The 14,374-nt window shown below is 35.3% G+C and overlaps 1 protein-coding gene across 1 annotated transcript in view; it reads right to left on the bottom strand.

The window, feature by feature from the left end:
• Positions 1–14,374, bottom strand: part of LOC310638956 (lipoxygenase homology domain-containing protein 1-like) — a 215,031-nt gene that overhangs the window by 160,719 nt on the left and 39,938 nt on the right. Inside the window, exons 4-11 of the mRNA XM_083360317.1 lie at positions 11,098–11,261; positions 8,737–8,823; positions 7,590–7,722; positions 6,445–6,596; positions 5,032–5,110; positions 3,669–3,744; positions 1,271–1,347; positions 475–506 (exon numbers count right to left, since the gene is read on the bottom strand). Coding sequence (XP_083216443.1) covers positions 475–506; positions 1,271–1,347; positions 3,669–3,744; positions 5,032–5,110; positions 6,445–6,596; positions 7,590–7,722; positions 8,737–8,823; positions 11,098–11,261 — 800 coding nt within the window. The remainder of the gene's footprint in view (positions 1–474; positions 507–1,270; positions 1,348–3,668; positions 3,745–5,031; positions 5,111–6,444; positions 6,597–7,589; positions 7,723–8,736; positions 8,824–11,097; positions 11,262–14,374) is intronic.

Genomic DNA, 14,374 nt, shown 5'->3' with positions numbered 1-14,374 from the left:
CAAGGCAGGACTAGAATTCGCAGTTTTCTGGTTTGCAGCGTGATGCCTTAACCACTACACCAAACTGTGTCTCTTTGTCTTGTTAGGTTTGTGGCACTTCCAGATGCTAATGGCTTCATTACCCAAATTCTAGTAAGACTTCACAGTAACCTGAACATTCCTCACTATTGCTACCCTCACAATATTAATATTCTTCATAAGCACTTCACAGAGGAGTCTAAAGAATATTTTCCAGACAGTGTCTCACCTTCCATCCCATTCTTTACTTCATTGCATTTATTTTTATCAAAGCAATTTAATGGTCAAAAGCACAGAGAAATGGCCACTGAGTGGCATGATATTCTTATCTTCTCAAGCAGGAGATAGCCATTCAATTAAAAAAGTACATATAAAGGGTGGATGAGAGGGGAGAACAAAGATTACTGTAGATTTCAAATGAATTAATTTTCAACTTTTTTTAAAAAATAATCTTACCATGTTCTTTCTCTTGATTTCTAGTTCTTGTTCTGTACAAACGCAAATATTGATAACAAGTAAAATATAAGAAAAAGTAAATCACTCCATTAGAATCAAAATTGCCTGCCAATGCATTTGTCCAATAAAATTCTAATGAAATTCATAAATAATATAGTGTAAAAGTGGCCTTCCATGAACAGAGACTAACTCCATTAGCGGGTGGGCATGATGACCACAGAGGCCCTCAGTATTTATGAAAAAAATAAAGTTTATATCTAGTGTTTTGAATGGTTTTCAACAGTAGAGGATTCTGCAACAAGAACAGCCACAATTTTGCCAGATTGAAAGCTCTCATTTTTCCCAAAGACTTAAATCCCAGGCTCTGAAGTTACTTTTCCCTCATTGAAACTTAAGAGTGGTTTCAAAACATCAAAATAATGCTAAGTTGCGGCTTGTCACAACTCTCCCTTTCTTGTCTCTGTAGCCTTTGTGAACTTGGTTGTTTGCTACTTGAGTTCTGCCTTTACTTAGTCTAAGACTGGAAGCCTAGACAGATTTATTTAAAAGTAGACATTCCTGTGAAGCAAATATTTAGAATTATTCAGCTTCTGAACTCTATGCTAATCCTTCTGTTTCAAAGAAATATCCAGTGATATTATTCATATCATACAGTGCACCAGACTTTAGGAAATCCAGAGTCTATGTTATCTAGATGCTACAAAAATAATAATATAATAATATCATATCATACACATATAATTTTTCAGTCTTTTTCAGAGAATGTCCTTCCCCAAGGATGTTGGCTTATACTTACTCCTTGCAATGGTGTAATTATCAATGACATAAAGTTCTCTGACAATTTTGCCATCATCTTCTCCTTGATCTAGCCATCTTTGGAGGAGAAATATATTATGTAATAAGAATATATCTTGGCATGCTACTATTTAAAACAAAAATATTAATATTTTACGAATTAAAAACTATATGCCAGAAATCAGGGTTGCACTTTGGGCCACTTCTTGACTCTATAGGAAAACATGGCTATCTGACTGGATAAAGATCATGCCAGGAATGATGAAAATTTTGAATGGAAAATCCATTACAGCAGGGGTGTCAAACTCAATTTCATTGAGGGCCGCATCAGCATTGTGGTTGCCCTCAGGGGGCCGGGTGGGTATGGTCTGGGTGGGCGTGGCCTACTGGGTGGGCGTGGCTAGAGTGCATATGGCCTACTAGGTGGGCATGGCCAGCTCTACATCGCTCGCATCAAGGGTGCCTATGGGGGCCTGGGCAGGAGTGGGACAGATCTGAGGGTCTCTGGCAGAAGGAGGGTCTCTGGGCCAGGGCCAAGGCAGTGGGGGCCATTCCCTCACTGTTTCCAGGATGGCTTCGCGGGCCACATGAAACCACTTCGTGGGCCATATCTGGCCCTCGGGCCTTGTGTTTGACATGTCTGCATTACAGTAATGACTATTTCAGAAAGTAGAACTGAAGACATACAAGCATGCCTACAGAGGTACAAACAAATCATTTTCTATACCATTATCTATATCTCTGTCTGTCTGTCTGTCTGTCTATCTATCTATCTATCTATCTATCTATCTATCTATCTATCTATCTATCTATCTATCTATCTATCTATCTATCTATCTATCTATCTATCTATGGCTGTGTAGAAACTTTCTTACAGCCATTGATGTTTTTAGTGTGGGGAAAGGAGAAGATAGTCTATTCTAGAAAACCAATAGCAGGAATAGATTGAATATATAATTGTGAATATATAATTGATATGAACAAAACATTCCTACAATTACATTGCATTTCAAGAACTTATTCCCTGTAACTTTTTACTGAACATGACATTGCAATATAAGCTGTTCAATTTTATGGCATTAAAATGACATAAAGTGACATATTCTTAGCAAGAATAAATAAATATTTACTTATTTTCATACTTAACTACGGTTCATGTACACTTTAAAGCATATATACATACATAATGTATGCATACATAAAAATAAAACTCGGGTACAAATCGATGTGGCTGAGCTGCATGATCTAAAATTAGATAAAGTACCTTAAATAAGATATAATTTGGGAACATTCTTCCTTGAATAGCCACAATATAATTCATTTAAAGCAAAAAGAAACAAAGATTATTTTATAGGACAACATATATTTTCACAAGGTTTTGCCACCGTGGGCACATGAAACATGAAGTATAATTAAGATCAAGTATAATTAAAATATAGAATTTCAAATACACAACAGATTTTCTGTATGTGCACATGAAAATGATGAGAAGTAAATTGCCCCTGATTTTGCTACTTGAAAACAAATCAAGATTTCATTTTGATTCAGACAAAATATAAAGCTTGAAATTGTACAGTATATCACTTAGACTAGGTATATATTTATCTCAGGTATCAGAGGCAGTTTACAGTTCTGTACCAGTTGCTGAAAACATGAATTCATGTTTTCAATTTGTGGTCTTCCCTTAGGGCTAATATATCTGGGCTGCAAAATTCCACATAACCATTAATGCACAAAGAGAAAAATCTAAGTATGTCTGTCATCTAATGATCATCACGCTGTTTGTAGTCAGAATAACAGAATAACACAGTTGGAAGGCACCTTGGAGGGACCTAGTCTACTGTAATCTTACAGATAACTGCTGAAGCAGAGAATTCACAAAAGTGACACAATGACACATAAGACACAAAAGTGCTCTTATGTTCAGATTTCAATGAAGCCAAGAAAGTCTTTCCATTAACAGAATTATCTTTCTAGCAAAGAACAACCAGCCAAACTTTGTGGCAGAAGTTTAAGACACATTGCAAAAGTGAAAAATATCTGAAATTCACTCAAGCGTTTTAAGGAAGAATTGGAAATGAGAATGCCACACAGAATTTAATTTGAACTGAGGATTTTTTTTTTCTCATTATCAATCAGCTGTTTGAAAGTTCAGTTTGACAATTACTGCAGGGTTGAAAGATAGGTGAGGATAGTTTTTAAGGAATCTGAGGCTGAAGGGACTTTGTTCCTTAGTGTTTGCCTACACCTCACCTTTCCCAAACATCAAAGAGTTGGAAAAATCAACTCCTGGGCAGCTGGTCCTGGAAAGGTCCCTTATCTTAGTCATTCCAATCAGATGAAAAGTTTACATTGTGAGCTGGCTATTATAATTTTTAAAAATAATAAACTGAACAAACCTGTAACATAGGAAGATATAATCTGAGTTTGTGATAGGATCCTGGACTACAATTTTCTCCAGAAACCAACCATTTCCTAGGTGAGAATATAAATATTGCATTCTTAATAGTGAAATCAAGTCAGGTATGTATTAATATCACTGCAATCTCATGACAGCTCTGTGCTGACTCATTCTCAAGTGCAAGCTTACATACTTGATAAGTTAAAAGAGCAGCACACAAAATTAGCCAATTTTTGTATTACATTTAAATAATGCATACAGTGCTGCAATGTTTAGTTGCTTCTTTATTTGTTTATTGTATTTCTTATCTCTAATTCAAGACAGCTGTGACACCAAAACCATTTGCAATATAAAGCACCTACTGTGCAGGATGATAAATGGAAATTGAGTTATGCAAATGTAGATTCTTTAGGGAAAGATCTAAAATCTTGTGTGTCAAGGACATATAACTTATAGTTGTGACTGCTCTGTTAGCAAAATCAGGATAGTCTGACAGAAGTAATCTGGGCCTTAGACTCACAGGTTATGTAATATCTCCTGCTAAAGCCAGTCCTTGAAGATAGTTCAGATGCTCAAAAAAATATAGAATATTAAAGCTCATTTTCTAGTTATAAAAGATTGGAGCAATTTCATACGTATTTTTCTTGAAGAAGGTTCAGAAATAAATAGGTTTTGCTGGGAAATGGTAGATATTAACTTATACGGTCCTAGAATGGTTCGGACCTAGTACTATCTCTTATTTATCTCCAGAAATGTATCAGCCCACATTTTAAGATCTTGTGAAGCACTGAAAAGCACACTCAGCTATTTGGCTATGTATGTGAACCACACTACCTGTTCCAACACTTACCATCCATTTTTCTGAAGGAACATACAGCTTTCTAAATACTGTAGCTATGTTAATTATCTAAGATGCAATTTTATCCTTCCTTTGGTTCATGCTGATAGTACTGAATGCACAGCATTCTGCTGACTACAATTGTATAGTGGCATTTTACTTTTGAAAACCAATTTATTACTTGTATACAAGTATAATGTATAAAATAAAATAAGTAATAAATAAATAATGACTAATACTTAAGAATCAATGTTAAAGAAATTTAAGAATGGAGTCTGAAAAAAATCATTCATAAAATGTGCATATAATGTGATACCTGTGGGAAAAAAACATTTTTTTCCCACAGGTATCAGAAGCAGTTCTGGGGGAAGGTGCCCAGATTTCTCTTAATAATTTGCTTTCAATAAATGGGCTGCTGCTTTTTCTTCAGAAATGTTTATTCTTAAAGTCCCAATAGTTCTATGAAAAAACCATATCATATTCTATGTCATTTGAAGTACATAAATATTTTAAAATTTCTGACCTGAGCCAAGTCCATTGTGTCCTATAACAATTTTACATAAATGTCCAAGGTGCACAGCTTCAAGTGAGAATGTATCAGTCTGCAATCAAGCAAATAATACACAATTAATTTTAAGAATTTGTGTTTTGTCTTCTCTCTTTCTCTTTCAAGTAACCCACATATGTAAATGTGAAACATAAATCCTAAACAAGTTTCTATTTGTATTAAAAGAGAAATACTGGGGAAAATACTTTTAATCAATTACTGTTAAATACACAAGTTAAGAAACTCAGTAAGATGTTTTACTCCAATTAATTGAATTAAACAGTGATAAATCGTTTTTAAAGCGACAAACACATACTAAAACCGTTTATAATTTTCTTTAGATTTAGTTTCTACAAAGTTTATATTGCCTCAGGCTAACTAAGGGAGTGAAGATAGCATAGTCACAAAATTGCTACATTAAAGCTAAATTGACTTAGCAATGCTGGAAGTACTTATTTTTCATGCTAAAAATTTAAGATGCAATTTCCCTTTTTCCCTCAGAAATAACCTGTTCATCTGCTGAAAGTTTCATATATAGATGTTTAGCATTTTTAAACTGGAAAATACCAAAGGGAGTCATATGGCATTGACTAAAAGAGGAAGAAAAATACATAATCATATTTAATCAGCCTTTCTTCTTAAAATATACATGAGTGTGAGCATGTATAATAATTCTATAATTCTATGAAGTTATTTTTTTTAATAAATATGTTTGGGATGCAGATCTATACAACTTAATAGTAGTTGCTGAATTGTGAAAAGCATTATATTTATATGAACTCGTTTTATTTATTTTGCACATTTATAATGGTGCTCAACTTAAACAATGTGACTTTGGGCAGTGTAACAAGATAACACTGACAAAAACGTAATGTATGTTGTTCAACTATCCCAATATACAAAATGGAAAAATTAGAAAACCAAAATGGGATTCAATTCAATTGTCTAGGGGAGAAAAGACAAAAAATACATTTTGGGCATAATGGATCAGCGGTTAAAGATGCTAAGCTTGTCAGCTGGAGAGCTGACAGCCCATGCAATGGGTTGAGTTCCAGTTACTTGCCCCAGCTCTTGCCTGCCTAGCAGTTCGAAAGCATGCGACTGCAGTTAGATAAATAGGAACCAGTCATTGGGAATGTAACAGTGTTCCATGAGTCTCGGCATATATCCATGGTGGCCACATGAGCATGGAAGTGCCTTCTGACAATGCTGGTTCCCTTGGCCAAGAAACAGAAAAGAGCATTGTGCCTTAGAGTTGAACGTAACTGACATAACTGAAACCTTTACCCTTTTATCTATATTTCAGGTAAAAAAAAAGACTTTCTTACATAGTATATCTATTTGGCAGCTTGTTCTATGAGAGGAGGGCATTTACTTTAATTCACTTACTTGTTCTTTTATGTGTTTTTGAGACTTCGTTGACCTATGTAGCTGTCGGCACCCTGTGTCACCTTTTTCTCCATAGATTGCTATGTAAACATCAGCTTCTGTCCCAGCATTCCAGAGATCACCAGTTACTACATGCACCTTGTACGTTGCCACTGAAAATAACGAAGGACAGCAACTGTACCAACATTATGCTTTATGTACAATTATTTTATACTGCTGACTCAACATGCATCAACATCATAGTTATTCACTGTATCTAGCTGACCATTTCAAGTACATGCTCAGGCACAGAACCAGGTCTTCAAAGACTTAGGAAAGGTCAGCAGTTTGGTGGGGCCAATCTAATTTTACAGGGATGATGTTCCAGGTATAATGACAGAAAAGGCTATTCTTTGAAGCCTTGTCAATACTCCTTGGATGATAAAACATGCAACCTGCTCTCCTACCTACGGTATCTCTCATGTCACACCAGGCAAGACAGACAGAAATAAATAAATCTGTTTGTCCCTGAGGTTGAAACCTGACAAAACAAATGATCTGGAGCTGTGTATCAAGCCAAAGACATAACTAGGTTATCATTTTTCTCTCTCAGTGGCCAACCTAACTGTTAATCACGTCTGCAACTATTAAGAGTCTTTCCCACCATAAAATATCTTTAATCCCTTCAAAAGTATTAAACTGGCAGCCATCTCTATATCTTGTGGAAGAAAAGGTCTTAGGACTGTATAAATACTTATTTGTCCAGACTCTTCTATATTCAGTTTCAGTGGATGACCCTGATTTTTAGCAACTGATGCTCATATAGGTGTTATTCCAGTTTTTTTTTTTGTCCTTTTGGCTGGTCTGGCTCCTTGTTTTCTATTGATACATTAATGATCTTTTTGAGGTGCACTGATTATAAAGCATACAGAATGCCAAATGTAGTTAGACATTGGTTGATATGCTTGGTATTACCATGACATTTAGGTTTCAAAGTTTGGCAGTATCTTAATTGTGGCACACGCACACACACATACACACACACACATGTATACACACACAAACATGCAGTATATATATTCAATTTAAATTTATATTTAATACAAATTCTTACACAAATATTTGGAAATTACTCAATCAGCAGAATGATCAAATACGTATCTTACCTGGAAGAATGGGCTGCCCCTGATGCAAAACAGGAAGTTCCTGACTGATTTCACCTTCATCTTGAGTTTGCATCAGCCACTTTTCAACGGAGAAATCGTATTTTTCTCCTGTTACAAGATTCTGCAATTGCAGCTGAAGACAGACAATTGAATCTAGGTTATTCTTTGCAGAAATGGAGTAGGGCTTTTTGCTATTACAATCCATTCTTAGGACCAGTTACTGAGCTTATGTTTAAAAAAGACTCTTTTTTCACACTCATCTTACAGGCGTGGCATGAACCTAATTCAAAGGTTTCCTATGCTATTTTAACAGTATATGAGCATGTTTTCATGTGTTTTTGCATGTGTGCTTTACTATAATTGAGCTTCTTAGAATTCTAGGGATAGAACAGGATTTTGCATATCCAGAGTGAACAAAATGCTTTCACTCCATGCCCTAAAATATTCAAGAGACCCTAAAGAAATTTCAAGCCTATTAATTACATTCTATAGCAGTGAAAACCTTTCATTGAGAGACTACAGTATATTAACTTTACACTTAGAAGTATGATTAGGATGACATCCAGGTTGTTTGTGTTTGTGTGTAGGTATATGTGTGTTTGTGCATGTTCATAAAGGTTTATTCCTCTCTGTCCAGCAGGGGAGGATAATATATAAGGCTCTATTTGCCAACAAATGAAATAGATTGATTATCCATGTTAAGATGCTCTCTCTGAACTACCGTACATGTTCCAACCAGAGTGCCTGACAAAGTTGGGACAGAGCCTCATGGAAAACAACTATTTGTGTGGTTGCTAAGAGTTGACTGACACTGATTTGGTGGCACATAAACAAACAATCATAATGCAATGTCATATCTCATTTAGTGTTACAGATATTATTCACTGCCCCCATTTATGTATCCTACTTAAAACATATGGGAAACGTTTATTTAATTCCTTAGATTTTCATTATTTCAATCACAAAATCAGAGAACAACATACTGTAACCTTGTGTTTTGGCCAGATAGCACATTGTATACTCATGACTGACATTTTCATTTTTCTAAGCTCTTCAAATGTAACAAGGTTTTTACAGTATATGCAGTTCATTTATCATTAAGGTGGCATATAGACCTAAATAAATAAATAGTATTAACTTATGTCACCTCTTTGCAGTGCCAGGCAGGGGTTTCTCCAGAATTATTATGCCCTATCCGTATTTTGTATAGATCTCCCAAGTCTTCCGTGTGAATCTGTTAATGTAATATAGCAAACCAAATAGTAGATCATATATCTTTTTGAAAACAAATATGCTACCATAACTTCTTTCTATATATAAGATTTATAATACTTTTCCAATCAAAAGACTTCTAGGGAAATTTCAGAGGAAAAGCCTCTTCAATTTTAAATGAAACTATGAAGTTACTTTGAATTTCACTTCATACTAAGCTTAGTAACCCAGATAATCATGTATCTCTTCCCAACATGTTGACCTCAAAATGATTTGTATCTTAATGATCATAAGCTTCAGACATTGTGAAGACTGAAAAATAATCTGTAATCAAACAGAAACTCTAAGACCATAATTGTGATGAACAGAGTGTTCACTAGAAAAACATGTTATACTTTGTTAATATAAATTTACAAAGACTTAAAATGATCATTTTAGAAGCCAGAATTATTTCAGCACCTATACGAAGATTACTGATTATTTTATGTTATTATAGTAATTATTGTTCAATTTAATCTACATTTTTCAGAAACTAAGATTCATTAAACTCAAAATTACACAGTTACATTGTGTAGTCATAAATGATATTGCTTTGACAAAGCATGAAATAAGCTCATAGTGTTATGAGCTGCCAGTAGCTGTATTTCAATTTGAATCTTTTTTTGTCCCATACATTTGAGCAGACCAAAGGCAGGCAGCCATCTCAGAAATGGAATTCCAGTAGTATTCCATTTCTGAGCCTCCTTTCTTCTAAAAGCTCTGACACCTCAGCCATTTGACATAATTGTCTCTTAACAACAAACTGCAATATCTACCAATGAATAGGCTATATCTGTATTACTACCTTCACTAGATTTATATTTAGGAAGGGGCAATGGCAGATACAGAACTGTGTGCTGGTATGTTAGTAGTCACAACTTCCTTCAGATTCAGACAAAGAGAAAAATATCGAAAATGGATGTTTGAGCATACTTAAGAGTGAGCACCTGTTACTCGTCCCAGCTTCTGTCAACCTAGGAGTTTGAAAGCACGTAAAAATGCAAGTAGAAAAATAGGGACCACTACGGTGGGAAGATAACAGCGTTCCGTGCGCCTTTGGCGTCTAGTCATGCCAGCCACATGACCACGGAGACGTCCCTGGACAAGCGCTGGCTCTTTGGCTTTGAAACGGAGATGAGCCCCTAGAGTCGGAAACGACTAGCACACATGTGCGGGGGAACCTTTACCTTTACCTTTAAGTTCACATAATTAGTCTTATTTTGGAAAAAAAAACATTAGGCAATTATGAAATATTTTTAATTACTATTGTATATAAAATGAAATCACTATTTAAATAAATTTACACTATTTACAATCAAAGGTTCAAAATGTTTCTGCTCTTTTCCCAACCTGAGCTGTGCAATGGACTGAATCAGCGGTTCCCAATCCCCGGGCCACAGCCCGCTACTGGGCCGTGAGCTGTTCAGAACTGGGACACCTGAAGTGGTGGGAGATCATGCACCTATGCCTGCATCTCCACTTGTATGAGCAGCGGGTGAGCATGTGTGCCTGCCACTCACACAAATGAGGCTGCGGGTGCAGTTGCTCCCCCCTCGTGGAGCACCAGAACGGTTGGGGAATTTTGGACTAGATGGCCTCTCATTTTGAACAGCAGACAGTTGCCATTTCTTTCTTCTTTTAGATATCAGGCTGTATTTATGACCGTGTGAGAATTAGCTTTCACAAAAGCAAGAAAAATCAGTCATTTGAACGAATCCTCCCAATTTGTTAATACATTCTTCTGAAGTATTAGGACCAAAGAGGAAAAAACAGTAACAGAAGTTGCATTCATCATAGCTCTTGTTGAGTGAGTTGTGTCACAAACTGAAGCAGCCACATCATTATATCATTAGGAGCTGTTGGTGGCACAGTGTTTAGAATGCAATATTGCAGGCTGACTTTGTCCACTGTCAGGAGTTCGATCCTGACTGGCTCAAGGTTGGCTCAGCCTTCCATCCCTCTGAGGTCAGTAAAATGAGGACCCAGATTGTTGGGGGCAATATGCTGACTCTGTACACTACTTAGAGAGGACTATAAAGCACTATGAAGCAGTATATAAGTGCTATTACTATTATTGCAATTAATATAATTTAAATAGACTTACTTGGCTCAAGTCTTGTGGCAGTTGAAAACAGAAAATGACACCATACGAAATGATACTGTTTCCCATACATAGTCACACATCATTAATATTAAACAAATGAGAACTTTTAATTAAATGGCATTGTTCCAAATTTTTGTTAGAATAAATACTTACAATGAAAGTATCTGTGCTTCCTCTTTCAAACACTTTTTTCTCCTCTCCGTATAGAAAGACAGCTCCTGAGTTGCCTTGCTCCCCATATAATGTAATATAAACTTGTGAGCTGGTTCCTGCAGATGGCTGGTCACTGGTAAAAACTACTACCTTCCATTTCATAGCTACAGAAACATAAAAAGTTCTTTAAAACTATGTTGCCGTTTGGAATATAGCCATCCCTGTGAGATCAGTTCTTCCCTAAGTCAATTCTAAGAGACTTGAACTTCAAATTACTTATTTTTTAAGGGTTTATTACACATCTAAGCAGATCTTGGTTTATAGTAGCTGGTTTATTATTGGCTGTTTTATTCAATGGTGTGTATTGAAGATTGCTTTTATTTTATCTGGTATACTTCCAGCTTTTAGGGGATGAAAAACTGTTTAAAACAAACAATTATAACAATCTTTAATAGAAGTGAAATTAATAGATAGTTTGTAAAAAATAATGTAAACATAAATTTTACTTCCTGGAGTTTTTGGATTACATATCTAAATTATATTTTCAACAACAATAAGAGTGATAATATTAATATTAATTTAAAATGGCAGCACTTACATAAAAAAGGGCAGTGTCATTTAAAAAAGCATAAAAAATCAGTATCTCCTTCAGCAACTGGGAAATAAGATTAAACAATGTAAAGTGCGTTTCTAAAGACAAGACAATCCCAAATATTTATCAGTCCCTTCTGAAAATGAACCCCAAACAATCCTTAGAAGTTGATACAATGAAAGTAATTTTCAGTTCAAGCTATATAAACAGAGAATAGGGTGGAATCTAAGTTCACTTTTTTCTTACTCAGCATTCAGGTACTGTGTAGAGTATAAATAAAGCATTCATCTAAATGTATGCTTAAAAGCAAACAGAATTTGCAAGATCTTTTCTTTGTTCTCCTTTTCCCCCTTTGGAGAAGGAATCTGACCAATTAAACCAGTTTTCCTTACACAAATCTCTTTTACCATAAACCTGACTGGAATTTAAAATAGTCATACTTATTTGTGGCCCACATTTCTAAAAGAGCCCATCTTCTTATCTTCTCTTAGTTATTCCAGAGAATAACTAATAACTGTGACAGAGAAGTCTGTCACAGGCAGTTTATACTGGTTCATTTTCTCCCAATACGTGTGCCTCACTAATGACTTGCATTACTATTGATATCCCAAAGGTGCTTTTTCACCAGGCAATTTTAACTTTCTTGTTTTTCTTTGTTGAGAGTGGAAGAGATACAACCTCATCTATCTCCAGTATACAACACAGCAGTTCCAAGAAGGCTTCACACCCACTTGCACTACTCAGCTGACCCTGATGACACAGATAAACCTCCAGGTGGCCTATGTGACTCTAAAAAATTGCAAATGACCAGCTGTCTGCAAGGAGTATAAATCCTCCCATTCCCCACCATCCAGTCAGAACTGAAGAAGCTTCTTGGATGAGAAGTGAAATCTCTTCAAAGAAAAACAAGAAAGTCCGGTTGCCTCATGAAAAAGCACCTTTGGGATAACTATGACCTGGATGACTGAGAATCTCCATAGGCATTACTATTGATAGCAGCAACAAATCTTTATAGAATTATTTTTAATAAAGGCTTTTCTTCACTGTTAAAATGCAATGTTATGCTCATTTGTTAATCCAGTAGAGCAGTATTAAAAAAAGAAAAAGAAACTAGTTTCAAAACTTCAACCTATAATATCAAAGATAAAGGAATATTTTGTTCCTTCCACGTAGTCTGCAGTTCTTCTGATTCTCTGAAGGGATAAAATAATTGTATCCTTGAGAGATTTAATTGGTACCTCTTATTAGTTCCTTGTCTTAATACATAGAATCGTGAAAAATATAAATACTGACATACAGGTTTTATTAAGCAATTCTAAACTGTTGCTATACTAATAAATAAGAAATTTGCTTCTGCTTATTTTTTTTCCAGAAACACCACTCTGAATAAGCAGCTTTCATATTTGTTCTCATAACTGTACTTTACAATATGATACAGAAAATGGCTTTCAGATCTGGGCTGTCAAAATGGGAGATGCTGCAAAAATTTGGACATCCACTAGATGGCAGCAAAAGGATGCAAGAAAACTAAACATCTTGATTTTTGTAGCCCAGATTTTGTAGCCCTAACCATACTTTAATCATCCCTCACTAATTTTCCTCTGTAATATAAGAATTGTCGCTGTAAGACTCAAAAAAGAAATAAACCACATCAAAATTTCTAGCACATCAAAAGTTTTAGATTTCAGATCATCTTATCATTTCTTTTTCTCTTTTTTTCAGTCAACAATTCCCATTCTTCTAGGACAGGGGTAGGCAACCTTGGCTCTTTTATGACTCATGGACTTCAACTCCCAGAATTCTGGGAGTTGAAGTCCATGAGTCATAAAAGAGCCAAGGTTGCCTACCCCTGTTCAAGGAGAATAACAGGTGGCTCCAAAATATCTCTCTGCATATTCAGTTATTATAGTCAGCAAGTGGTGTAGTTGTTAAGGTTCTGTGTTCTGATTATGGTAACCCAAGTTCAAATCCAGTTTTAATTATTTAAGTTTGTCAAGTGACTCTGTACCAGCACTAGGTCAGCCAAATCTACCCACACACACATACCCAAGTTTGATGTTGTACAGGTAAACAGTGGGGGGGGGGTGTTCTATGAGTATTGTCTTGAATTCCTGGAAGGAAGGTGATATTACAATCCATACGTAGTAAAACTATAAGACAGAACATACTCAATGCATTGCTAAGTAAATTTGATTTGTACCTGTACAATGTTATAGGTAAACCTCTTGCTATAAGTATCATGAAGTAATACTGTATGTAATTTATTAATCTGTCTTAATATTATAGAGTCAAAAATTTTGCATGGTCATGGTGAAAGGAAAATTCTATTAATCACCCCAAGAAGAATTTGAGTGGTCAAATTGTTCTGCATGCTACAGGAGTATTTGCTATGGGGGTATCTGCCATGATACACCAGATCTCAACTCAATTACGATTTTTTATATGATTAAACCAAATCCATGCTGACAACAAGATCAGACATCTGATTCATGTTTACTCTTGTACCCAAATAATCTCAACTGGAGTCTAGTTTTGGTCTAGTAAATATAGACTTGCACATATAACGTCAAGTTTAGTCTCTGAGGATATATTTTATTATCTATGTTCCATGAACTGATAATAGTAATGACTTACATCTTGCAAAACCAGATGCTAAAAAAAAATTAAGAAAACTCTTACAAAAAT

The sequence above is a fragment of the Vipera ursinii genome (assembly GCF_947247035.1).
Source record: "Vipera ursinii genome assembly, chromosome: 3".
Taxonomy (NCBI): Eukaryota; Metazoa; Chordata; class Lepidosauria; order Squamata; family Viperidae; genus Vipera; species Vipera ursinii.
Note: the sequence above shows the minus strand (reverse complement) of the source record. Positions and strands in the feature narration are given on the sequence as shown.